We start from the raw sequence: 27,992 nt of genomic DNA, 5'->3' as shown, positions 1-27,992 counted from the left end.
AAATCTAAATGATAGATATTATCAATCAACTTTAAACTGATGGCATCATCAAACAGCAGCAGGTGCCCCGCGTTGCTCGCTGTCCTGCGTCACTTCCTCCACGTGGTCGCGGGCCAAACTCCCGCCCGGAACAGCTATTTGTCAACAGTATTGTGCAGCTTAGGCTGGTGTCTGTCTGTCTTTGTGTCCTCGTCGGCCACTTTTATCACAATGGCAGCAAATAAAGACGACGCGGACGTCGACGATATTCTCGCCAACGAGGAGGAGCTCGTGAAGGCCTTGTGTGTGCTGGCGGGAAGCGACCCAGAAAACTGCTCTTATTCCCGGGTAAGAGAAGCTCCCTGCGCCGCAGCCGTGCAGCCATCGCCTTTCACCCACCTCCTGTCGCCTTCTCCGAATTGTGCTGCAGTTTTGGATGTGCTGTGTCCGTCGTGACTGCGCGTGTTACATGCGAGCAATAGTGTCTTTGTTCTGTGTGACTTTCTAATTTCTCCCAAAGGGACTTGTTGTTCCTTGGGGCCACTCAGGAGTGAAACTATGGGGACATTGTAGTCCTGTATTATATTCCTCTTTTCTAATTTTCCCAGTATAATAAAGAACTGCTGTAGTCTTTTATTACAGGGAGCTTGTCATCAATTATATATATACCGCAGTGTGTTGATACCTCCTGTGTTTATTGCTGCAGGGTTACGTGAAGAGACAGGCTGTGTTTGCCTGCAACACCTGCACTCCCAGTGCTGCAGAGCATGCTGGGATTTGTCTGGCCTGTGCCAATAAATGCCACGATGGACATGATATCTTTGAACTGTACACCAAAAGGTATTTAGCTCGAGGTCTTTCAAATTCAGCTCTGCAGTTTTCGTTATAATTGTGTCATCATTTGCTCATGTTGCTGTTTTTCTGCTGTAGAAACTTTCGCTGTGACTGTGGAAATGGCAAGTTCGGAGAATTCAAGTGCCAGCTAAGTCCTGTGAGTCCTCTGGCTTTTTACTATTCCTAACTGCTCTTAAGGTTCTGTCTGCTGAAGTTATTCCACCCCTTGTCCTCACAGGCCAAAGATGAGGAAAACATCAGAAATTCATACAATCACAACTTCAGCGGCTGCTACTGCACGTGTGACCGGCCGTACCCGGACACAGACGACCAGGTAGTCCTTTTATTTTGTCTCTGGGCCCTCATGTAGTTCAGATTATTTGGATGAAATCTAAACAACACCTGTTTCATCACCCAACAGGCCAACGATGAGATGATTCAGTGTGTCGTCTGTGAGGATTGGTTTCATAGCAGGGTAAGATATGACATGTCACTGAAAGGATTTCTGAGCACTTCTCTGACTCCAATTTACTTTTTATCACCACGATAAGTCTTCTTCTCATTATGTAGCCATTTTGTGTGTCTCTGACAGCACCTGGGCTGCACTGTAACAGAACCCGAGGAGCTGCAGGAGATGGTGTGTGAGGGCTGCATGAACAAGGCTCCTTTCCTGTGGTCGTACGCTGCTCACTTTGCAGGTACCAGATGTTCCTGAGCTGCGCGCCACAGGCAGCAAAGACAAACCCGTGTGTCTTGTCTAACTTTGCATTAGTTTAACAGTGAAATCCAGAGTCATTTTTCCATTTGTCTTTGCCCTTTAGTCCCACCCGTGATCAGCGTCAGTCCTCCTGTAGAGGAGGTAAAAGTCGAGGAGGGAGCAGAAAAGAAAGAGGACTCTGAGCCCAGTCGAAGCAGGGATGAGGAACCGTCCACCAGCGCTGAGCAGGCAAAGCAGGAGGTGAGACATGATGCTCACAAGGGTCCTCTGCCTCTGTTTCTATGTTTGCATGGAGGGTTTGCCGCATGTAGAGTGAAATAATAATGCGGGAAGTTAACGTGAACAAGAAAACCCACCAAAACGAATCTATACTGGTGCTGGCCTGTGCTGCTTCCATGACTGGAGAGCTGAAAAAGGTTTGCATTGACAAGAATAACCATAAAACTGAGTGTCATTATGCTGAACGACGCCGCTGGCTGATACGAGGCGTCCACGTTTGATTCGTTTTCCGATACTTCCCTATTCTGAAGTTGAAAATGTCAGAGCTTTCAGAAGAATCCAAGTTACAATTACTGTTTGGATGCTGATGTGGTGGCTAGTTACAGGTCAGAAACTTGTAATTATGATAACTCCTGTATGACGTGAATGCAGCACCATTTTCCTCCTCTAGCCCTGCACGGAGGAAGCATAAATTTAGCTTTCCTTGTCCTACTTTTCAATTCACGGTTTTGGTTTTATTTTTGCTCTAATGTTTGATCAAAAATCAAAAGCCCAAAGGAAAAATTAACCTGTCTTTGTAACTCAGTAACTCACCTCTAGCAGTTTTTGTTCCTTGTCTCTGGACATTGTCCCTGCATGCTCTTGCAAGTTCCCTCCATGGCAGCTGGTGTGTTTTGTTGCCACAAGATGGGGCTGGAGGGTAATGAGCAGATTATAGAGCAGGCTCCAGCTCCTGTTAACGTGCTTTCCCCTCCTCTGGGTAATTAGGGGAGAAATGACCCATGAGGCTCTGCTTCTCCTGCTCTGTAGACGGCTTTGGCCAGGCTTCACAGGGCAGCTTACTGTAAACTGGTGATTTTCATCGCCCAATCATCTCATAGTGTCAGTCGACTCAAGACTTCCCCGGATGAATCTGCAGTGCTGTGTGCGGAGATGTTTTCCTGAAGCCCAGGCGTTCATCATCTGCTTCTCCTGCCAGTTTAACGCAGTATCTCGCCCCATCATATGCTGTTGTCTGTATCTCAGGAAGCGGCAAACAGGAGTCCCCCTTGCAAACGGACTCACGAGGAAATGGCAGGCAGCCCCGCGAAGGCCACGACCAGAGCTGTGCCATGCAGGCTGAAGGAGCTGCAGATCAAGGGGCTGGAGAGGCTGAGACAGGGAGCGGTGTTCTGGCCTTATGGTTGGCGCTCCAAACTCTGCACCTGCACAAGCTGCAAGGTATTCCACAACTCTCAGATTATAATGTAGGCTTTGGCACAAGAAAGCCACTTCACAGGTGTTGGCTCTACATGTGATCCTGGTTCATGTAACCGTATAATGAAGTACTTAGGCTTCTTTTTAATGAATGTTTCTTCGATGTGTGTTGGATCGGTGCACAGAAGGCCTATGTGGCTGCCGAGGTGCAGTTTCTCATGGATCTGTCTGACACCATTCTGGCCTACGAGAACGAAGGCTTGGCTGAGCCGTTTGGGCAGCACCCACTGATGATGCTGACGAACTCGATGGACCGCGTGCAGCAGCTGGAGGTCATTTACGGTGAGCACGGAGAGGGCAGAGAGGGGCGTGGGGTCAGTTTTCCTCCAAGGATGTAATCACGTAAAGTGACATTTATGGGAGAGGCGATCGATTGAGACTAATTAATCATCTGTTCTTCCCTCAGGTTTCAATGAGCTGACAACTTCAATCAATGCTTTTTTAGACCAGTGTGTTGCTGAAGGAAAGGTGAGGAAAGGGGGCCGGATTGCAAATACGCAGTACAGTTCAGATTAAATGTAACAAGACCTATGAGGGATTTGATGCATTAATATTTACTGATTTACCCATGGGCGATCTTGGTTTCATTTTGCATGACAAGAATGTGAAATTTTACACTCAAGAACCGTTCCCTCCCTCTGTGTGTCAGACGGTCACAGCCGAAGCCGTGCACCAGTTCTTCGAGGAGCTGCGGGCTCGAAAAAGACGCAGAACCAATGCAGGATACCAGTAGCAAGGAGGCCATGCTGCTATCACACGGTGCTTTTGAATGTGTGTGTGAGACTTGGAAGGTGACCCTTTCTTTGTTGAATAAAAGGGTTTCTAGCTGCAACCAATGTGATCCTAAAGCTTGAACGAGTAGTGCGGAGTACTGACCTGTAGTTGTTGTAGACGCTTGTCTGTAGGGTGAAGGATTGTGGGTTTCGGGTTCACAGCTTCATTCACGTTGATTTATAATGATGCCTTAGCTTTCAAGCTCCTAATGAAAGTTTACTTGAAGCATTTATGAACAAAATACATTTTGTTTCAGCACTTTATGGTTTGAAAATTGTCATGAACATGATGCTGCCACGTGCATTCCTGTGAACATGTCCAACATGCCGCTGTGTTGAAATGGTCAAGAGGTTTTCTGGTGGAGACCAGTCAAGGCAAACTTGTCTGTAAGAGCGATGTGAAGAAATATACCTGATTCATGTGGATTCATGTTCCAAATAAAGTTATCATGTTTGTAGTGCACAAAACAACCCAACTGAGATCAAATGAATTCCATAATATCAAACCAGTTTATTTTTGTGGATGCCCAAGTTGACCACTGTTATGCACCTTTTGAGGTGACAGTAGAAAAATAGATTCAGTGAAACTAAATGCAACTTAATATCAATCTACAAACATGTTTTATGATACCATACAAGTACAATGTACCTGTTACAATTCAACACAAGCAATCACACATTTCAGATGGTTCAATTTCAAAAAGGTGCTAAATAACACTATGTACACAAAACGAGCTACATGAGATTTCAGAGAATTATTTGATGCAGGCTGGTAAGCTGGTAGAAAAGAGCTTGCATAGACATCAAAGTCACTTCTCCAATAAAAGCCCAGCCGCAGGCAGGGGAAGGCACTGACTTCTCTACAGCAAAGAGCAAAACAAGGGCTTTTATTTAACGGAACATTGTCCTGGAAAATAAAACAACTACCCAACATGAACATGGGGAGGAATCTGGAGTTTGCATTTTTTCCCCATGAAGCAACCTAGATGGAAAAATGATTTTTCTGCTTGGCAACGTCATCACTGCTAAGCTGAGAGCTAATGTCTTCAGATCATCTACGTATTCCTGTTACTTTGAAAGTAAAAGGAAAATAGGGAGGGGGGGGGGAAACATCTCTACAAACATGGTAACCACACCACCTACAACACTGAACAAACTGCCCTAATGCATAACATTTAAGAACAAAATGGATTGAGACACAATCTTTATGTTTTATACCACACATTCTTAGTGAGATTTCATGACAAAGACATGTACACAGTGTTGTCCACTACAGTAAAAACACAAACCTTCAACAACCACTAAAATGCCATAGAAACCGTTAAAAATTCATCGGAACATGTGGAACTCGATTCATTATATACAATTTCCATTGGAGATATGAGCCAGCAATCGCCAACTTCTCTTCACCATAAGATTCCTTTTGTTCGAAATTCGTTTGTTCCTTTTCCCTTCAGCTAACAGGTGGCTCCTACAGTGCAATGATACTCGTATGTGAGGTTGTATTCCAGCTGTTGGCTGTGTGTACTTGCAGGGTTCTGGAGCTACGGCTGCTGCGGCTATTTAACAGCATGTTTAAGAGTATTGACGCTGGCTGTGCAGGTCCATGACATCCCGTGAGGTGGCGAGATGGAGGCCTGATGTACATAAATGGTTTGAGCATTTGGATTCAGTGAAATCCACCTCTGCCTCTAAAAAACACTGCAATGAATGTGTCTGTAGTGAACAGAACAGTCAAATAAGCAATTCACAGGGGCTGCGATATTATGACATCATACTTAATTGAATAAAGGTAGCTAAAATGGAATATTCCAAGCACTGATTAAGGCTTTAGATTTGATTACTTGATGCTATCGGATTAAACAGAACAGCAGGGAGCTCAGCACACAGCCACTCTCTGACACACACAAACAGACCTGACTGAAGATGGGAGTGTACAGTACTGAGATTGTCTCAACACCTGTGTGTATCGAAGTTATCCTCACACGCAGGCGTAAACACACACACACACACACACACACACACACACACACACACACACACACACACACACACACACACACACACACACACACACACACACACACACACACACACACACACACACACACACACACACACACACACACACACACACACACATCCTGTTCCAGCTGAAAAGCCAACAAACCCCCAGCACTTGATCACTGTACATCAGTTGCCATGGCACCCCTATATTTTCCACTGTATCTCAGTAATGAACCTGCCTGCGATCCTCCTGCCTGCTGGCCCCCCCTCCCTCTCTGAAAATGCCAGGCTTCAGCCCTAAGCTACACACTCAGAGGCTGTGATAGTTAAAACCTGACACAATTATCAGACTGGGTTACAGGAGAATGACGAGCTCTGATGACCTACTTCCTGTCAGATCCAATTCCTGCTTTGTGTGACCAAACCCTGGCCCATTACCCATCAGCACTGCAGAACCAGGAGGGGGAAACTAGTCAGGTGGGTTGCTATAGGCATGCTACAGGAAGAAATGGAAATACAAGTCACAGGAGAAAAAGAATACAGCCAGACAAATTTACATATGACTTTATCACAACACTTTCCGTCCCTGACTGGGTGCCATTGTTCGCTTGTGTAAATCGAGATTCCAATCCGGCCATCTCCCCATTCTATGCTGAAAATAATCGAGAGACAACACAAAAGAACTTATGAATATAGTCTTTGCTAAACCACCAGTTCCTAACTGAGCTACATCTAGTGTTCGTGCAGGATTCACACAGCATAGAGCTAACCTCTTCCTTTACAATCAAACTCAATAGACCAATTCATGCCAGTAGAGCCTGAGTCATCCTCGAAACCAGCAGGACTAGGCAAGCTTGCAGAGATCAATTACAAGCATCAACAATTAACCTACAGCTCTTACTCTTTCCATACTCTGACTGTGTGATGGATAGCACAGTGTGATAGAGGTAGGACAAAAGGACAGATCCTATAAATAGCAACCATCGACCACCCTTTCCCCTGCTCCTCTCAAACACACACACATATACGCAGGCACACATTTAGTGCTTTGCCATCCACTTTGATAGACAGCAACTCAACACGCTTTCCCTTTTCTTAACTCAACCCCTGGTCCTCAACTGGGGTTAAAGTGCAGATTTCTTATAAGGGTAGTCAGGTTTGCTAGGTGATCTGCGGTCTCTGGCGATCTCCTCGCTGACACTGTTCCTGTGAGGCTGCTGGAGGGGCCCCAGGCCTGATGACTCTCCAGCCAGAACCATCTCCTCCGGGGCATCCCTAGGTCCTGTGTGCCTGTCCTCATAGCTGTCCATGTTCCCACTGGGCGACCGTAAATGACCTAAGCCATGAGTCAGGTCTGTCTCATTCGATCTGCCCCTTGGGATGTGTCCCATCCTAGGCTGGGCCCCGGAGGGGCTGGCAAGGACTCCATCATGCCTCTGAGAGGTCATACTGAGGACATCCAGACGCAGTGGGTCTGGGGCAGTCCGTCCCTGTGGGTGGCCCTGGGACTGAGAGTCAGAAATGTAGGGCGGTGGATAAGAGCTGGAGGGGGTGCAGCTGTGGCTGTAGAGGTCTGGTCCTGCAAAGGAGGGCAGAGGGTGAGTGGAGGTCGGTGTTGCAGGTCGGCAAGAGAAGTCGTACAGGTCAGGGAACTCGGCTTGAGCCTCCAGCTTGGGTTCAGGAGCGTGTCTTTTGCAGGAGTGGCCGTGTCCAGGACCATGGCTGTGGCTGAGGCGGACAGAGGGGCAGGGCCCATGAGGCAGATGGTGGCCTGAGGGGCCCATTGGGCTGTGAGGGCCGTCCCTGTCCATCTCTGCCATGTGCTGCTCCCTCAGGGACATGACTGAGACACCTAGTGCAATGTCAGGCATGAACTCCCTCATAACAGGCTCCATGTTGATCTGCATAGGAAAACAGATACAAATGTGTGACGTTACCTTGCAAATAAGCTATTCATGATCCCAGGTACAAACCATGAAGTCCACATTTGAATAATCAAAAAACGTAGCACAAGGACTCTCAGAAGTAACACACACACACTCACCGCTTGCCGATCTGAAAGCAAAGCTCGGCCCATAGCCTGCGGGTTGGTGCAGTCTGGGGGCTGGGGCCTGGGCACAGAGGAGTAGTCTGAGCTGCCATGCTTGCTGGCTGCATGGCGCTGGATCAGGGTGCGGTTGCAGGGATAGGAGAAGGAACGGGTGGGGGTCGGCATGGGCACACGAGGTCGCCAGGCACCCTTGAGCTGAGCACGGCTGGGTGTAGCAGGGGGGTGGTATGGGGGGGGTGGAGGAGGTAAGGGAGGGTGGAAGCCCGCTACTCCTTCCAGCTCTGTGAACATGCTATCCATGGCTGGGCTGCTGTTTACCCGACACCGACCCACCTGCCGCAGAGCCAGAATTGGACTCTCATCTCCAAACCGTTCATCAGGGAAGAACTTATAGGGGTTCTGAAAAAACACAAAACAAAACAGGAGCTAAAGAAATGGATATCAAGTCTGGTGTTGACAAAGCAAGCCCTATCTTAAGGGCTCTTTCTCAAGATTTATCTGCCTGGGGTTGTTTAAGGTCTTCTTCATTACTGCATTATATCTCATCCACCTCTACCTCTACCCCCTGAGGACAAACTCTGCTTTCTGCTAACCTGCAGTAGCTCAGTGGCTCCGTCTGCCAGACCAAACTCCCTCAGCACCCGCAGCTGCAGCTCATAGCTGACGGTGGCTCCTTCACCACAGTTGAGGGCATAAGCTCGCTGGACCTGCTCTGTGTGCCTCAGTTCCTGTAGCCTCCGGATCATCTCCTTTACCACCGACAGCTGAGGCACTGAAAGATGCACACAATGCGAACACATACATTGATACTCTTCATTTTCTCACTTAATCGCAGTCACATTAATACAATAGCTTGATCATTTATTGATGCAGAGAGGTGTTTTGGCCCCACCCAGGGAGCTCAGAATCAGCCACAGAATAGCAACATATTTCAGGGTACTTTCGTAGTTCAGGTATTTGCATGAACGGTGCTTTCTGTTACCATTTAGTCATCCCTCAACAGTTTTCCTACCTGGAATCTCATTGGCCACAACCGATGGAGCTGTGGTAGAGTTGCTTGCCATTTGCTGGTGGCTGATCATGTGACAGCACTGAGGCACAGCATTGTTGACCATGTAGAGTGTGTCTGGGACGTTGGACATGCGCACTAATCGCAAACGCACCAGGTCCGTCTGCTCCACCATCATCTCATCGAGCACAGACTAAGGACAGGTAGACCACAGAGGGAAAGTTAGACCAGAACTTTAAAAATAAAAGTCCTATGTGCGACTCAAGGACACTGAGAGGGTTTGCAAATTAGTTCCACTTGATTGACACTTCATCTAATAATAACTCTCTGGTCTAGGGATATGTTCATAAATATTCATGGCCCTGGGAAGGCCTGTAAGTTATTAGGAAAAGTGTGCAAAAGGACATAAATTGAATTTCAGTCACGATGATGGAGACAACTATTAAAGATGGGGTGTATGCATGGCAACAACTGGGCATGGATTATTTTAGCACGTCTGAACTATGAACAGGTCCACAAATTCTCCCAAGGCTCTAAATGGTTAGCCTGTCCTTTTCACAGAGTCTCTATTCTGTTTGATGATAGCTATATGTGACACAAATAATCCACTGCTTCCTGCACCGTCCGTCTGGAAGCTCCATTAATCAGAAGTGAATGAGCCATACCTTCGCCTCTTCCACATAAGGAGAGAAAAGGCGGGGGCGCACATAGATGCCTGCGTTCTTCTGCCTTAACCAGGCATTGGCTTTTCCCCCCTCAGCGGTGGGCAGCATGTCTGAAGGTGGGGTGCTGATCAAACCCCTTTTAAGCTGTGAACAGGGTGAAGAATGCAGATCAATGCTTAGTTTATGAAGGTCACTCATACGTATGCAGCGGCTGAGAAAAGACAGACAAGGAATACTGACCGCATCAGCCAGTACGTCACTGTTGGGAGGTAAGATGTGCTCAGTTCGGATGAAGGGCAGGAGGGGAGAAAGGATCTCCTTTAGCTCCTCCACATCCAGGTCTCTCCTTTTCACTCCCCTCTTGTTTACGCTGTGGGCAGTGCCGCTCAACAGGTTGGGCTCTGTGTAAATGAGGACAAGAATAGCCATTAGCAGCCTTTCAATGTAATGCATTTAACCATGACTATTTTTTAACTATGATTATGCTTTTAAGTTAACCTGCTGGCTATTTTTCACAACATTCAAGTTATTCAATTTAAGAAATTATGGATAAATACTGCATTGCCTGCAGGTTGCTAGCCCTTAAAATATGATGACTCATAGCCATGACCATAAACCCAACATATGACAATTGTTTACTAGGTCAGAGCTCACAAGGACATGACCAATCACTGTAAAGCCACTTCCTGCTGACCTTGGTCATTGTGGCTCCTTTATATAATGCTTTTAAGTGTATTTTGGAGGCTTTGGTAAGTGGGTGATTTCCTCAGAGCCATTAGGGGGGCTGCTCAGAGGGTAATTATAGACTGTATTATCTTACCCCTGTCTGCCATCCTCTTAATAAGCTGCTGCTCGCCCCACTTAACAACATACTTCAGAATGTCCTGTTCACTCGCCTGTGAATGAGACCGAGATACAGGGAAAGAGAAAGACAGGGAGAGAGAGATAGGACAGGGAGAAAGAATGAGACAAAAGTATTATTAGGACAAGGTTAGATATTGTAGAGAACAAAACTGGGAAGCTGTTAAATGAGGATAAGGTGAAAATGTAATATGTTGCAGCAGTGTCACAGCAACACTCAGGCCAGGTTGGTTTGTTTGTGTAGTTCAATTACAACAGTTCACCTCAACCATCTGGTCTGATGCCAGAGCAGCTTGGTAGTACAGATGACAACTCAGCTTTGATTAGATTCTGGGTTTGAAGGCATTTCCCTGCAGGGAATGGTGTTACTCAACTCTGGAGACCCTCCACGTGTCGTCAGTATGTCCATGTGTAAGTGTGTGTGCATACAGTGTGTGATTGAGATAGAGATTCTGTTAATGCATCTGTGGTGTGTGTGTGTGTGTGGATTTACTGTATTTTCACCAAGCAGTACTGAAACTTCACACCAGAAAATGTATCTTTCACACTGTGATATGTCATAGAATAGAAACAGATCAGGTGATGTTCTGCTTCCTTACCTGTAGGTAGTCAGACTGAATTGCACTGAGAAGGTGCTCCTTGCTCAGCTCGTAGAGAACATCTGAGGTGACGACCTGACTGAACTCCTCGCAGAGGAAGTGCATGGCCTGCCTGTGGACCCACTTGGAGCCGTACGGCTGGGAGCTCCACTTCAGGATGGGGACGAGAGAGTCCAGAGACAGGCTCTCCACAACAATGTCCTCACAGCCTGGGAGAGCCAAACAGACAGACAAGTAATTCACACCTTGATTTTCAACCAGGTTTTTGGGCACAAATGTATCATATTTCAAAAACAAGTATGGATGTTAAAGCCAGCAATAAGATACTTAACAAAAGCTAAAAGAAACACAATTGGGTATAATTGAACTGGCTGATTATTAGAATAAAAAAGGTAATTCTGCAGCCACCGCCAGATCACAAGTACTTTTGACTATTATTCACTGACCCAGGGAGTCTCCCCCTAGTAGCCCCCACATCCTCCTTGCTGCATTTCCTAAATCAGAGCGCATACCAGAACAGCAGGCAGTGGTTTAACTCTGCAACCCACCAACCCACAGAAATGCCTTTGATACCTTGATGTGTTTCAGTCTCGAGCTGCCTCCTCTTAACCGTGATGAGTAAACACAGCAGCCTGAGGAAATGTGTTACCGGTGCACAAGCACACACACTTAGCAAATGTGTGCACACGTGTGCAGAATTCAAAAATACATTGCAAAAACAAAGAATGCTTGGGGAATTATGTACATGCTGCTCGAGCCATTAAAAAAAAAAAAAAGAGTTAAGCTTTGAAAATTCAGCCAATACTGGCACTCAAACTCACACTTATTGTAAGAGGGATCTATTTTGGCACAATTAAACCCCCTAACATCCACTCAAACAAACACAATATGATTTGCGAAGTCGAGTTAGCTATGCCAAACCCCAACACGCCAGAGCGTCACTGGCTCTTATTCTCAGCCTGTCTGATCAATAATGTTTAATACAGAATGGACATCCACAAAGATAAAGCCAGACTGACTGACGTCCAGTTAGAGCTACTCTCAACTGAAACACAAACTTGCCAACTTCCTCATTCCAGGCCGTCATGTCCATCAGCTCAAGGCTGGACCAGTAGCAACGCTCCTCTGGGAAACTTATCTTAAACTAGAAGATCTAAGCTGCCTTTCCGCCCCCAAACCACTTTGAACATCTACTCTGGGAAACTGGACACCAGAACTGAGACTGATGGCTCCAGCAATTCCTTTAGTTTTGAAACTGGGGATTCATATCCGTCCAAGCAAAACTTACAGAGTTTTAAGATGAACACATATAAGCAATAATGCACATGCACATACACGCATGGATGCGCACACTTATGATGCACTTCTCCTTTTGGGCGTCTTTAGTTGTAATGGCAATTTAGAGAAATGCAAAGCAGAGAGCTGCAGTGTTTTAAAGAAAGGGTGAAAATCCTGCGTCATTAAGAAGACAGATGAATTTGAAATATGGATCCAGGCACTTTGCCTTTTTTATCTGCAATAAACAGACAGAAGGAGTGAATGGATTCCCAACATCTGCGCCTTCCGTCTCCACCACTTGTCCCTGTGCTGTCTGTCTTCTTGGAAAGTGCTTTGGCTCATGTCAGTCTTTCACCTTTGTATCTTTGCCCCCTCCTAAAAAGCAGACAGACACACGAACATGTGCACAGAGGCAGACAACTCCCCACTTGGGACCACTGGCACAGGAAAGCAAACAGCTCTGCTCTGCGTTAGCCTATTAGAATTCACAGCGACAGCCAGTCTTTTAAAACGCAGCAGTTTTATTATGAGCTGGAGATTAGAATCAGCATTATATCTAATACTAACCCGCCTCCCCTTCTCTCCACGGGTGGTATACCACATTCACTGGAGCTTAGCCGACTGACAGGAATATCAACACAACAGCAGGGACAGCAACAGTCAGCTCTACAGCACTAACTTTGGAGAATGTATGCATTTTGTCTTGCTGTTATTATTTGGAGCTCCATGTTTATGGAGCTTGCAGTCTCTAAAGCCACTTAAAACATCAACTGTACTCAATGGCCTGTAAACAAGCATGTGGATGTAAATCTTGTCTGATGATCGCTCAAGGACTGAGACTTCCGTCAACACACTACAAACTAGCACTGAAGAATTAAACAAAATCACACTAATATCAAAACAATGGCAATATGATTTATTGTTTAGCCCTAGTCCAAATGAAAGATAGGGCAGTGAAAGCACTGGTCAGTCAGTGAGGAGGTACTGCAGTGCACACGCTGACACCACACCAACTGGCTATTATCTCTGCGGTGCACTTGAAAAATTAATAAGGCTTTTAATATTGGTTGCTATTTGAGTGAGATGGAGTCGTAAAGGGATACACATCTTGAGAATTAATATGGACAAATGACAGAGAGCTCAACCTCAACCACAAAAACCTCCATGGGCCAAAACTTCTCGCAGCCAGAGGGTAGCAGTCGAGGACGCACATGAGGGGGAAGACAGCGTGACAGATGAGAGGGCCATCTCCATACAAAACCACAGCCATAAGCTTCTCTGCTGCCTCCTGAAGAGACGTGGCAGCCACCGAGCTCTCCAGCAGTGTGATGGACTCATTTCTTAATCAATCCACAGACGCCAGGATGACTAGGAATGTGTCTGATTTTTTAAATTAAATGCGAAAAGGGACATAAAATAGACATCTCCAAGAGGATAATGACAGGAAGTTGCAAAATAGACAAAAAGAGGGGACTTGGGATAAAATGACACCGGGTTAACCTCAACCATCTCACCACATTCCACAATAAGGTTTCATGGGAACTGATTAGAGTTGTGCAGCACAGTGGGAGAAGGAGGAGAGGGGATAAAAATACCCTCAAGTAGGGGCTTTTTGAGACGGGGGGATGGGATGGAAGAGGAGGTGATGGTGTGTGGGGATGACACTATTTGCCTGCTCGTCAGCTTAAGCTGCCAGAGTGACCCTGAGAGCGACACTAGAGCTCGAGGGTGGGAGGTGGTGTCTGACCAGCTGTGTGTTAGTGTACAGTGCTATTCAGATGACTGCACAGATCTTAAAAAGGTGATTGATTCTTGGTCCTTCAGTCAATACAGTCAATTCAGCAACTGCCCACTGATCCTGAGCTTTTGAGAGAAAATATGTTTACTATTGTAAAGTGCATTGTGTCCCTGACATGTCTTCCATTGTTCCCTTTTAGACAGAATGCTTTTTGTTGCCATTTTTAAGCTTAAATAGCAAAACATTTACACCCACTGAGACTGTATGATGTACTTAATTTGTATCAATACTACAATATGAATTTGGACAAAAATACTTTGTAAATGGCTGCAATATATTACTGATGAGTCTATACATATCATGAATTCAAACCAAGTTTCATAAATCTGTGTGTTAGCATAGCATACACAGAGGCTACAACACCGATGAGCATGTTGTGTGTCTGCAGCTGCCTCACAAGAAAAGTGTTTCAGCCACAGAGAATCTGATAAAAGGACAGCACAAAGCAAGGAGGTGTGAATAAAGGGCTTTCACTGTAAAACAGTTTCACTAAGTGTTTTGAGTCACAACAAACTATATGCAGTGTATTTTGAATAAGCTGAATATTATTATAACTTGGTGTTTTAATGATAATCAAATACTGCTTTTATTTCATTAGAGAGATCAAGGCAGTGGAGACTGTGTGCTAAATGATTTAATGCATCTCATATCACCATTTCAACATTGACAAAGTCATTCCCATCATCGTGGCTGTTTGAAAAATAAGATAGTAATGGCATATGATACCAGTGTTGAGTCATACACCCTCTCAGCATCCACGCAGTCATGGCAGGCAGGCCAAATGCAGCACTTTTGGTGAGAATTTGAAACAGACTGCTTCAAGTATTGTATATGACAACAGTTATTCTCATTGTAGAGAAGCTTTGTTAGCTGTGGAAACTGAACAGCGCTCTTGAGGAGGTGAGAGTGACGAAGTGACTGGCTCATGTCAAACCACGGCTTTAACCTTTGGTGTGTTACTGGGGTCATTCTGAAACACCAGCAAGAGTCAAAAGGACAGCATCATCCGGTAAACATAGGCCAGTGACGAAGTAGACGACCAGCAATGACGGGTTGCTGACAGAAGCTCAGATGTGCGGCATGTATCAGACAGTAAGCTGTCTGCCCCTGGAGACACAGACAAACCCTCCAGCCTATATCAATCTGTTACTGGCAGCCGCAGTGCTAACACCCATCACAGTCAGCCAAGCTGTTTAACACTTGCCTGTGTCTACATGGCCATATTGCACATATGCCAACATATGTACAACGTAGTTTTAAAGAAAGGGTGCAATATTAAGAGAGTCAGTGTGAGACACATTATATAAATGGATGTAGGGAGAGATTAAAGCAGACCGGAGTCTCACAAGGCATTAATTCACCAGAAATCCAGCCAGTTATAACAAAAGCCAAGCCATATTATTGAATCCACAAAGACAGACACCATAATCATGACAGTCCAGATAGACAAATTCACTTTGAAATACATGGTAAAGCTATCTAACTCCAATATCACAGATGGTATTCAGGGTTTGTAAGTAGAAGCATTATTAAGGGATGAAACCAAACTAACTTATTAGTCAGACTACGCTGAAAAGCAGAGCTGGACAATGAAACAGATTGATTGCATTTATTGAAACATTATGAACCTCTTACTCCTATCAAATTACTCATATCAACATTTAAAAAGATATGTGTTCATATTGATTTAAGGCAATATTGGCCAGCCATACTCACGAGCACCACTAAACATGAACAATGTGGCTGTAATTAAAATAAAAAGGATATTTACCTTGAGCCAGCATACTGAACTCCAAGAACAGAGCGATGTGGTACAGCTCCATGGCCTCCTCGGTACGTGTGCTGGCTCCGCGCCCCCCGGACACCAGGGCTTGCACCTCGCCGAGGCTGCCCGCTGAGGGGCTGCCCCGCAACACCAGCCCAAGCTCCACCACGTCTGTGTACATGCAGTGGAGAATAACCTGCACGTACTTCCGTGGGATGATGGACTCATCTAGCACTATGCGGGTGGGTGTCTGCAATGTGCGCTCTGTCATTTCCTCTCCCGTGCGGATGCGCCTCTGCAAAAGGTTCCTAAAGAAAGGAGAACGCGCTGACAGGATAGCTTTATGAGCCCTAAGGTCCTCGTCTGGGGTCCCGGGGCACCCGCTGCCTCCTGAGCCCCCTGTTGGTGCTGCAGCCACAGCCCCTCGCTCATTACAGCTCTCTATCATCTCAGAGTCTGAAGAGAAGCTGAGCAGAGCGTCATAGTAACACATGTAGTCAAACAAGCCCTTCATATCAGCCTCCAGGGAGTTGGGTGTACCAAACTCCTCACTGAGCTGGACCAGTACGTCCACGTTCTGCAGCCTGGAGTCCTCTGCTCCGCTCACCCCAAACTCCCCAGTGTACAGGTAGTGAAGCAGGGCAGAGAACATGGGCACATCAATGCCAGCTGTCTCAATGTCCATGAGGACCTCTGCACCGTAGCCAGGGGATGAGGATAGCAGAGTCTTGAAAAAGGGGCAACGGGCAGCCAGGATGGCCCGGTGAGCTGGGAAGCAAGTACCTTGGAAGATGAGGTCCACATCAGTGCAGTACTTATGCTGGTAGAGGGCAGCCAGATCCCGCTGCAAGCTCGGTGCCTCGGCACGTGCCAGGCTAGCCTGGAAGCTCAGCTCCTTGAGGGCCGCTGTGCCCTCGTATTCCTCCACCAGGGCGTTTGTGTCACGGACGTCCCACCCTGACAAAAGTTCCCGCATCTGCCGCGCATGATCTGCTGAGCGGCTGGACTTCCTCCTTTTGATGAACCTCCGTTTGAGGGTCGCCAGGCCAAGGCTCTTCTTCTTCCTGTCTGTGGGCCTCTCATGGCCATGCTCCAGGCTGTATAGCTTAGACTCCCAGCCATATCCCTGCTGAGAGTAGGATGACGTCCCTGGAATGAACACACAAAGCAAGTTAGCTTCAGAAGTATTTTGTGTTTAAAGAAACAAAAATCTTAATATACAGTGTTCACAGAGTAAGAAACCTCTCCTCATTAAATAACTATGACAGTTTTTCCTACATATTTCCTGATAAATAGAGCTCTGGTGAGACACTCATTTCCTAACCCCAACACCAGTTCACTCTTGAGGCCACAGTGCGAGAAACACAATCTGCCTCTCGCACCCCCGTGGTGTGGTGAGCTCCGTCAGGCCAAGCACACAGTACCCTGACCCAGCTACCAATGAATTTGGATGTGGTTCAACAGTGAAAAAAAATAGACAGAATCCCTTTATTTTACTTTGTTTTTGTCCAAATCACAGACTAAAAACCAATTAGTTCATAGAAGACTTTGTCCTGCTTTGTACTTCTCAAACAACTTCCGTCCATTCGCAAACTTGGGCCCAATCAATTACACTAAATGGCAGTTATCTTTGGCTTGAAAGACAGGACTCGTACGTCAGAGGAAGCTCTGCCAAGGAGATCCTCTCTGCCTGCCCTTCTCTCAGCATCCATCAGTGTGACCCAAATAGTAATCATTCTAACACTGTGAATCATCTGTGGCCCGGGCCAGCTCAACCAAGCAACTACAGGGCTCAGAGCAGACCTCAGAGGTCTCAGGGGCTGCAGAGATCATTTGGTTCCTTTAACAATACTTTCACTTTCAAAAGGAAGTCTAGAAAAACCTCAGAGGCAAAGTCATTTGGAAAACGAAATAAACAATGTATTTTTGTTATACAGGACAGATGTATTTTAAATTAATCTCTGAGGCAGTTCTCCAAACCCACTGGCACAGAGGAACCATAAACCAGAACGTCTCCAATGGTTATGATGATAGGAGTATCAAATAGGTCTCTTAACATACCTCATAAAAGACAGTTATGACAACCATCACTGGAACAACTGTGCCACTTAACTATAAGGAATAGACTGAACTCATATGTATATAAGACAGACAGACAGACAGACAGACAGACAGACAGACAGACACACACACACACACACACACACACACACACACACACACACACACACACACACACTAATACAACCTATATGGCAGACTTGTGTTACAGAAATATGCTCGCTATAGTACAGCAGCGTTCTCCGACAATGACATCCGCTGAAACTGGAGCAAAAGCAAAAGGTCTCAGACTGTAGCTGTCATGCCATCCAGTTGAAAAATGTGACAATCTAACGAGCAGCCTATAGCCAGTCACTGGGGCAAAAATCATGACACCAGATTAGCTCCCTCACTGTGTGACAGCCAACAGCCTTATCATCATCATATCACACCACAAGCACACAGTAACAACAAAGCTAAGGCGAGCAAGACTGCAAGGCTGATACTACTGCTTTTTTTTTACTTTTAAAGTCTGACAGCAAACCGTTAATGTGATTTTAGTTAACCACCCATGTCAGACACAAGTTTCGTTTGTATATCTGCCTCTCATAATACTAAATATAATAAAATCCATATGGCGGGGAGTAGGCGCAATGTAGATGCAGACCGCTTTTTTCTAAATTGCTTTTTTAAAATTAGCAGACACATACACACCCTTCAACATCAACAACAGAAAAAAAACAAAACAAAACAAAACAGAAAAATCTTGCTCCAAACCAACAACAGACGCTGCAGTTTATCAAAATTAAATTGAAAGACAGGAGAAAAAAAAAGACTGCAAGGGTTCTCAGAGTCACAATTTGTCCAATTTAGGACTGAGATCATAAGCTAATTTCTTCAGCAGGAGAGGAGCAGATATCTGACAGACCACATGGAGACCTGCGGAACGCGGTTTAACAGGTAAAATGAAGAAGACGGTGATCCCTCCTGGATCACAGAATGAACCTCTTTCCAGAATGTCTGGATGTGATCACATGAGCATATCGAGTAAGTAAATGCACCTTTGTGTCTTTGACATTTATAACAGGGGTTTGAGCTGTGGGCCATTTCTGCAGGTGAACAGGTGTAAAATCAGTCAAATGGAAAATATGCTAAATTTTGTTCATGTACAGAAATCGCAGTCTTATGACCATTTCAGGGAATCATAAACTGGAGAATCAAGTTACAGCAGTAGATCATAAATCTCTGAGATTATCCCTTTGAGAGATTTGGCTGAGACGTGACATTTTCCAGTTCTGACAGTTTCAAGCAAATCCTGTTCTCCTTTAAGAGAGGCTCTGTAAAGTAACGAATTCAAGATATTTGGGGAAAAAAAAAAATTGGGAGCATTAAAATCAGTCTAATCAATCAAATTTGCTCAAAGGCCTCTAAAGAGTTGAAGATCAACGGGCCTGTGAGATCTGACTGGCCCTTGGAAGTCCACTCCGTGAGACCAATACTCCTGATCAGTGCCGGAAGATCAGGAGATTCAGTGCCAGAGGAGACCAAGCAGAAATAACAGAGGGAATAGTTAAATATTTTCTCACATCCCTCCAAACCAGCAGTGCGTTATAGATAAGTATATTATTGTTAAGACAATCTATACGACCTATCTGTTGATATAAGATAGGGAACAATCAGCTACTGATATCTCCTAATGGTCTGATACTGACCCAAACAGCTAGATCAGATATCAGTGAAAATGGGGCCAATCTGTGGACCAATGTATTAATTTGTTGCTGCATTTAAAGTTAAGTTTAAGTTAGGAAAGCAATGTCTAGGTCAAGCCTGATGTTGCCTTACACATAAAAGCAATTTAGCAAATTTAAATAACCGAACTGCTATTTCCTATTCCAAATATAATGACAGCTATACTTTAAAAAAAGGACTGCTTTTTATGTATTTCTGGCCGATGTAGAGTCAATGGCGCCATTCAAGAACTCTCATGTGCAAAAGGATTCACCTCTTGCACCATTAGTTGTCACAGAAGTAGGTTAATCTCATCTAAAGTGTGAGTTTGGACACGCTAGAAGCCCACTGTGTTTGTAGCAGAGGTGCACTGTGCCAAATCGGGTTCAGCAACACAGTTTTAACACTTCACTTCAGATCAGAAGAGAGTGTGAAAATATTATCATTTGATCAGTGAAAATACAGAATATTTACTTTGTGTATGTGTGCAACACGGTGCTCTTAATTAAAGCACAGATAAAATACTCACCTATAAAAGTCTGCTGTGCCTGTGCATTTCCCCCTATGCGTGGGGAGCATGAGTGTGGATAGCTGGATCCATTGGCACCCATCCTCACTTCTCTTCACTTGCTATTTGGGGGTCCCCCCTCTTGCTGAGTCATTCTGCTCAGGCAACGTATTCCTCTCAATCCTCAGTCGCGGGTCGGGCACGGATCCTCTGAAGTGTCCTCAGAGCCCCAGGCCCAGCATGCCATGCCTGCAGGGAGGAAGATGGAAGAGCACAGAAAGAACAGTGAGAGAGACGTTAGAGCCGAAGAGTGAATGCTTTGTATTTAAATGCTGCTGACTAACATCTCACAGGGATTACAACATGATGAGCTTGGACTGTTTGGACTCTGTCAAAGATAATGAATGGCCAGGGGCGTCAATGTTAAGGAAGCTGAACAGAGGGATATCTATTACTATCTATCACACTGTTTCAGCCACATTGATTTCACTGTAATCATGAATCATTGCTGCCTTGGCAATTTTACAAGCCTGGAATTTGTGTTGATTTTTTTTAACTGAGTGACAGTATTTATCTGAAGACTTTGTATTCAGGCTCCCACCTAATCTTCAATGGAGAGGTTAACAGAGACTTCCTCTGGTTGGCCCTCAGGAAAGACTGACTGGCAGTCAACAACAAATCTAATGCAGATGTACAGTGATGTTCGGGGGGAGGTCCGACCCACTCTGCCTTTGCCCATTGTGTCCAATTTAATAGTTTAAACATATGTAGTTTAATGAATAATCTGGAAGTTTTTCCAGTTCATTGTTTATATATCTATGCAGTGTATAATTATACTGCAATTTTTGAGACAATTCATTGACCAAGGTCACATTAATTAGAGCCAAGCAGCTTAGTATCACATTCCCATTTAATTCCTCATGAAGTATCTCAACTTTGGATCTCTTTTCAGTTCATGTCGGCACACTCAGACTAAGCACTGCGTCACAGATGTGATGACTTGTGGTTTTTCAGTGAAACTCTTTTCAGTGCTTAATTTTAGTGTATTATTTGACATAGGGGAGGGTAACATGACAACACAGACAACCATCAGGATTTGCTGTGCCATTTATGCAGTGGTTGCTTAATACTTCTGGTTATATTAGGCCACTGTGGGCAATGAACAGGGCAGATTTATCGCAATATTACATTTTGGTTATTTTGTCCATCAACAATTTCTAAACACACCTTCACAGAAGGCAGTATAACAGTTTACTGTAGGAAAAGGACAGGTGTGACAATAAAATGAATGATGGCTGAATTCCATTTTGATGCTTCGGTTTTAAGCTGTGCATGCTGGCTCACTGTCACACACACACACACGGCTTAATGGGACACTTGAATACAACAGAGCCATCGTTAATGTTATTAGTAACACCTGCACGTTTCCCACCATGACAAACCAAACTGTGAAAAATACTCTGAGTCTCTGAAAAATTGACTATTATCTACATATACACCGAAACTGTGATATGAAATTTCATATGCCTTGATAGAGGATCTATCCCCAACATACACCCCAAAGGTGAAATTGATATAAGTGGCTGTTTCATACACAGACATAAATGTAACACAGAAAATGCTGTGTGACTGAGTTGAGCAACAGCAGATAGCTCCATACAGCCATTCTGCCCCAGCCTGTCCTCGCCAGCCACGGTGCCGGTCAAGGCGCCCTCAGTAACTTAACTGTTCTCTCCTTTGTACTGTCACTGGCTACGATCAGACAAAAAACAGGGCACCTCATTAATTAAGCATACTTTCAACCCACCAGGCTATTAATCACAATCTGAGCATATCTAGCTTCGTTTTTACCCGCAAGTACATTATTTTGATTATTTTCCAAACTTCTCAATTTTCCATGGCGCTTACATCTTGGGTAACTTTGCACGAACATACCCTTTTCTAAACATTACCAAGAGACCTGCAAATGTAATTCTCATTACTCTGTGCCTTTAAATAGCTCTCTCTCTTTCTCTTTATATATATATATATATATATATATATATATATATATATATATATATATATATATATATATATATATTTATTTATTTATTTATTTATTTATTTATTTATTTATTTATTTTTAAACAGTCATATTTATATAATTTATATATGCACATGCCGCCTCTCTTCTATGCGAGACCAGACGGAGAACTGGAGTGTGATGGGAGATCCGTTTTATCTCAGCCTGCTACTTTTTCCTGCCTACCCTACTAATAAATCATTGTGTCTGCCCCTGTAGAGCAGCACTCCACAGCCTCCCAAGGGTTCAATGGAAAACCACAGCCTCTTATTCCACACAGAAATACTCAGCAAGCAGTCACACTGGAGCACTCCAATAAAAATGTTGGTAGATCTTTATTTCATTAGACTGCTTTAAATAAGCACCATCTTCATAGGGAATTCATTTGGACAAAATTAGAAATTGAATTTGAATATGTAGGAGAGAGGAGGAAGCCCTTGAGATATATACTGTCTTGTTTACAAAAGAAGGTGTGGGGTGGGATGGGGGGGGGTCCTCAAAGGAGCACAGCAGAGGCAGAATAAAGCAAATCAACCAACACATCAATTGAACAATACACTGACTCCCGGCTATGAAGACTCACAGCTTTAACTCATTCAAATGAGCGAACCAAATTTAACTTCAGCTGCAGTGCAGAATTCTAAAAGCATAATTTAGGACAGCTATTTCCTTGAGACCTGATTCACACCGTTCAATAAGAAGCATTTCTGCCATAATCTCTCTGATGTCGAACGTTAAGACACTTTTCCGCAGTTTAGACGGAAACAGTGTGCTGCTCTGTTGTGCTGGGGCTGGGAGCAGAGGAGGGCAGTGCCACAGACGGGGGAAAGCAGACGCCGGCTGAGCTGGACTATACGTCCCTAATGAGAGGTGACAAGAGACACTCCCTGCCCCCACCTATCTTTCTCTCTCTCCCTCTCTCTCTACAAACACAAACACACACACACACACACACACACACACACACACACACACACACACACACACACACACACACACACACACACACACACACACACACACACACACACACACACACACACACACCCTTTCAAACTGCTCCGCTTGCCTCAGTTGTTTGGTTCATTTTATTTTATTTAAATCAGCCACTTGCGGAGGTTTAAAAGGCCGAACCGTAGCATCCCACAGAACATTACCATACAAAAATGCTTGGCATAAGAGCAGGACCAATGTATTATTCAAATGACAGTCAAAGCACTTGATCAATCATTTATGTGGATTTCCTCATCATGGCTGGAGGAAAGGGAAGCGGTAGGTATCTGGATTTCCTTTCCAGCCAGAAACCCCAAATTTCAAAAGCACGTTCTTCTTGCTTCAGGGCAGGTTTTTACTAGTCATCCCCTGGCCTGACCAATGCCCTGCTAATGAAACACACAAAGGCCACATTTTGAATCAAAGTGACAGCTGAAACGAAGCCATCACGGCATGACAACTCTTCCGAAATCAAAAGTGATGTGGAGAATTAGTTGGGCAGTATAGCAGATGATTGAGAAATTCATATTTCTGGCACAAAGAAACCAGAGTGCTGTGTTCTCTGTTGGCCCCACTGAGACTCCCATGAATGAAATGATGAAATCACCACCTTTTGATAGTAATCTTTGTTGTTAGGCTCAATGACACAGGCCCTAAGCTTCTGCAGAAGAGCAATCGCTGTGCCACTATCACAGCCAGGCTTGAATGGAAGGGCAGCAACTCTAGAAACAGCCAAATACAACCCCCCTCCAAAGACTTCCCAGTCTAAAATTACACAGTAACTGCAAAGTGCTCTATATGCGTCAAAGCACTTCACAACAGCACTTCAAACACACAGCACTTCAGTCTAATTTCTTTAACAGGGAATTTTTATTCATCCATTGTGGGCATGTTATTATCTCGTCCCTGTCACACTGATCCCAGAAGAAACGTAAATAAATTACTTTCTTGACTCGCATACAAAGAATAGGAAAGATGCAGACCAATTAACATAAAAATACAGTCAAATTATATCAACTAATCCCTTGTTATAATTAGAGTTTCTAGTATGACATGACAAAAAGTTTTGCTGCTACAAAAACTGTTAAATGACCCGTGGGTAGAGTTGGCCATTATTTGTTTTGCTAACCAAGCTGGACAGAAATACTGCTTCAGACAGTAATTACAGACTGTTCGACTCTTTGGATATTTGATATAATCAGAGATGCTCTAAAAAGGGCCATAATAAGCAATGCAGCAGAGAGCAGAAACCAGAACTTTCTAACAGAGTGACCTCTACTGTATTGATGTGTCTGCACACATCCCACAGCGGAATATGGGCCACAGGTGGAAAGAAAGAAGAATAAATGCCTCCCCCAAATATAATAATGAAGTCATACTTTATCTGAAATAATGGCTGGAGAAACAAAAATTCAGTGGCAGAGCAGACTGCTTACCTCTGCAGTGTTTTTCCTCAATCAGGTCAATCAGTATTTAATCAGGCTATTTGACTGATTACAGACTTTGCCAGGAGAGCTACAGGAAACTACAGGAATCAGAACAGGCTAGAAACCGCAACACAGTGAAATGAGAGAGAAAGATAGAGGGAACAAAAGTCCACACAGTGATGACTCATGGTGGGCAGCCTCTGGATTAGCCTGTGTCAACCAACAATATGAACCTTAATGCTGCATATTTGACATTTCAATGACTACGCTGTCAGCTGTTTATCATTTTTTACTCTAGAAGCAATGATACACAAGCAAAAAAGGTGGCTATCACAAATAACCATCAACATCCAACATGCTCTTTTCTTTAAAACCTGTGGGTGAAAACACGCTGATGCCTTCAGTGACAAAGAATGAATGGAAGAACACTCTAGGTGTGCTTGCAAGACAACACTGAACATCTTCTCAATAAAAGACATATTAAGCATGCACACACTAAAGACTATATGAACACAGCCTGGCAGTCAATTTCTAGAGAATGAATGGCAGCCGAGGAAACAATGAGTGCTTCTTTTAAGTCAGTTGTCAATGCTCCTTGTTGAGTTCTCCATCCAACTAGCCAGAGTAAACAGCATTCAGGCCAAAGTCCAGCTCATTCAGATACTCTGTGGCAAGTACTTGCAAGCTCACAGCCTTTCATGCCAGTCATGGACTTCAGAGAATGCAACTCCAATAATTACATGTCATTATACAACCCTGCAGCGGTGAAACAAATACTTAACCTTGTCAAATGACAAACCTTAATGCTGAGGAGTGCGGTGAATGCACCTTTCCCAAATGAAAAGGCAGGGAGACACACTCAGAGGGAGGCAGGGTGTACACAATGCTGACTCTAACCAGAATTTCTGTGAGATTACCACAGGATTATCACAGAGGGCATATGGCTGCTCACCACTTTAAGAGTTGGAGAAACCAACAAGCATTATGAACATTATTAGAGAATATCAATATGAAATGATTCTTTCTGAGTGGGTTTGTCACGTAATAACGTAGACTGCGAAGAAGACAGGGTGCCTCCAAATTGCATGAAGAGCTGCAAATCAGTCATGACTGACCTCCAAATATACACTGGATATTAACTGACTGCTGGAAATTAATACATGATTTTAATACACCATTATACCTTTCTCTATAATTAAGCTATACATCGCAATAGGTGACAGGCCACATTGTTGCCATAGCACAACCCATCAACAACTGACACAGAGGCAATCAACAGCAACATGTAGGCTGAGTGGAAATGCACTTTCCTCCCGAACTTTTCTATCGATGTGGCCTCACAAAAACGAAATTAGTGGCCCCTCATGCACCCGTGCATAAAGAAGTCAATCATTTGCGATGGCTTTGTTAGCCTTACGTTAACGCGGAGCTATTGTTGCTCTTTGGGGCTGCTGGTGGGCTATCGCTGCTCAGCGAAAGCCTTGGTTAAAAGTGCTGGTAAGAGGAAAAAACAAGTCGGTTATTTGTCTCAGCTGATAAAAATGGGAAGTAGTGTCCAAATATTTCCCGACAGCCTAGCAAGAGGAGTCACATCCACCACAGCCCTGTAATTAGTAGCATATCCTCAGAGGCTAGGGTAAGCTATCTTTGCTGTGTCGCTTCGACTTTACCCCTCGGAAACAGCAATTTACTTCGAGCAGGATGCGATGCAACTGTTGAAAAGCGAGCGTTCAAAACATATTTACCAGAAAGTGGAGAGCTTCGTGGCCATTATTTCTCTTCGTATCAGCTCGTAGTTTAAGCAGTACTCCGACCCAAGTTGTCTCTGGCAAAGGGAGAAAAAATGCAGCTCAACACCTTCTTTTTCCAACTCTGCTCATTACGCACGGCTCGACGTCAACGTCCACATTTGATCCCTAATGTGCCATAATTTCCACTTGCGTCGACTTTCCGGCCAATTCCCAGCATAAACCTCGACTAAAAACTAAACCCAAACCGTTTTTATTCTCGGTTCGGTTCGGTATTTCCCCATAGTAGCACAACGCCTTGTTGGGTGGTTGTTATGGCCTATCCCAACGCAATCCGTTTTAAGATAGCCAGAATGAGAAACGGCGCTTCCGGTTATACCTTTCAAAATAAAACTCCCGGCTATTACAGTTTAGCATTTGCACAATGAAATTTATGTCTAATAATAGCCGTTTCAATCACGTGTTTGGTGTTCTAACTTAATTAATTTCAATAAATTAGATAAGGTAAGCATGCCTTGCGTCTCAGTCGCGCCTTTAGTTTGGTTGCACAATAACGTTGTTTCCCGTATTTTGATTAACTTTACAGGTTCTCAATGCTGTACGCCGACTGGTCAAGAGGCCCGTCAGTACGCCAAGCGGCTTCTGCAATAACACATTTGAGAGCGCTCTCTAACGGTGTATTAGTGGCAGTGAGGATTACATGGGTCACGCACATGTCGATATCTTTTCATCCTTCCTTTACGTTTTCCCTTAGATGTGAATGTCAGATTTTGCAGAGCCGAATATTTATGTTAAAGCTCAAAACTGTTCAATCTATATACCCCGTGCAGCTGGAGGGTCCCCACTACACTGTTTGAATTGATCCAATATTTTTCTAATGTAATCTAATATGATATTTTCTCGAAGCGAAACAATAAATTGTTAAAGAGATCATTTTTTTTTAAAGTTATTTTATTAGAAAAGGCCTTAGGGCTGAAAGTTTGGTTGATCTTCATCCGATTTAAGTTCTTTTATCCTCCTGTAGAGGGCGACACATCACATCTAATGCAGACCAGCACTTCCTTGGCACCCACAGGAGGCCTACAGTACGTATGTATCTTGTCTTTTCAGTCATAATCCTTGTGCTCCAAGGTCATTTTTGCAATTTTGCCTTGTGCTATAAATAGAATCTAAGAATGTTGTACATTGAAAAGACTTGTCATAATACCATGTAAGTGGGATGACACTAAATGTGTAGCAAGGAAAAAAACAACTGAATGTGAATCCTACAAGAACAAAGTCAAGCTATAAACGTTTATACTCATCAGCCTACTCTTACATCCATAATGAAGTATTTTACATCCATAATTAAGTAGCTTAATCTATTTTAGGTTTATTCAAGCAGCCTGTCCCCTAATCTGACAGTCAGGGAAATATGAGTCATTAATTCAGAGAACTGAGTCACCCTATGTTTATATTAAGTGTTATTGTAGATAATAGGATAATAAAGGTTGAATTCTTTGGATGTTTTTCAGCTAGCATTTAGGCTTGGTGCTAATTACCTCAAAAACAAAACTAAACAAAAAAGCTATTTCTATCTGGAATGGATGTTATAATTTTTTTCCAGGACAATTTTGCTGGTTTTATGCTTAAATCATTTGCCCTGACAAGTCTGCAGTCACATCTAGTATT

General features: G+C 44.2%; 2 protein-coding genes across 4 annotated transcripts; one reads left to right on the top strand and one right to left on the bottom strand.

Moving 5' to 3' along the window:
* Nucleotides 1–108: 108 nt before the first annotated feature.
* Nucleotides 109–4,723, top strand: LOC139342486 (putative E3 ubiquitin-protein ligase UBR7). Of its 2 annotated transcripts, none has more exons than XM_070979611.1 (11): nt 109–327; nt 686–819; nt 910–970; nt 1,052–1,147; nt 1,235–1,288; nt 1,406–1,511; nt 1,635–1,771; nt 2,777–2,971; nt 3,133–3,289; nt 3,414–3,475; nt 3,657–4,723. In XM_070979611.1, exons 1-11 carry the CDS (start codon nt 211–213, stop codon nt 3,738–3,740), a joined length of 1,203 nt encoding a protein of 400 aa, XP_070835712.1. In that variant the 5' UTR covers nt 109–210; the 3' UTR covers nt 3,741–4,723. The 2 variants fall into 2 exon arrangements, with proteins under 2 accessions (XP_070835712.1, XP_070835711.1); XM_070979610.1 differs by having other exon boundaries at nt 154–327; nt 1,052–1,150; nt 3,657–4,244.
* On the bottom strand, nt 4,443–26,662 carry btbd7 (BTB (POZ) domain containing 7). Of its 2 annotated transcripts, XM_070979606.1 has the most exons (11): nt 26,319–26,662; nt 20,110–20,337; nt 15,819–16,961; nt 10,972–11,180; nt 10,332–10,407; nt 9,752–9,912; nt 9,512–9,655; nt 8,850–9,039; nt 8,431–8,609; nt 7,832–8,236; nt 4,443–7,688 (listed from the first exon to the last, which is right to left on the bottom strand). In XM_070979606.1, exons 2-11 carry the CDS (start codon nt 20,189–20,191, stop codon nt 6,912–6,914), a joined length of 3,366 nt encoding a protein of 1,121 aa, XP_070835707.1. In that variant the 5' UTR covers nt 20,192–20,337; nt 26,319–26,662; the 3' UTR covers nt 4,443–6,911. The 2 variants fall into 2 exon arrangements, with proteins under 2 accessions (XP_070835707.1, XP_070835708.1); XM_070979607.1 differs by lacking the exon at nt 26,319–26,662 and having other exon boundaries at nt 6,784–7,688; nt 8,171–8,236; nt 20,110–20,315.
* Nucleotides 26,663–27,992: the final 1,330 nt, after the last annotated feature.

The sequence above is a fragment of the Chaetodon trifascialis genome, chromosome 14 (genome assembly GCF_039877785.1).
Source record: "Chaetodon trifascialis isolate fChaTrf1 chromosome 14, fChaTrf1.hap1, whole genome shotgun sequence".
NCBI lineage: Eukaryota > Metazoa > Chordata > Actinopteri > Chaetodontiformes > Chaetodontidae > Chaetodon > Chaetodon trifascialis.
Note: the sequence above shows the minus strand (reverse complement) of the source record. Positions and strands in the feature narration are given on the sequence as shown.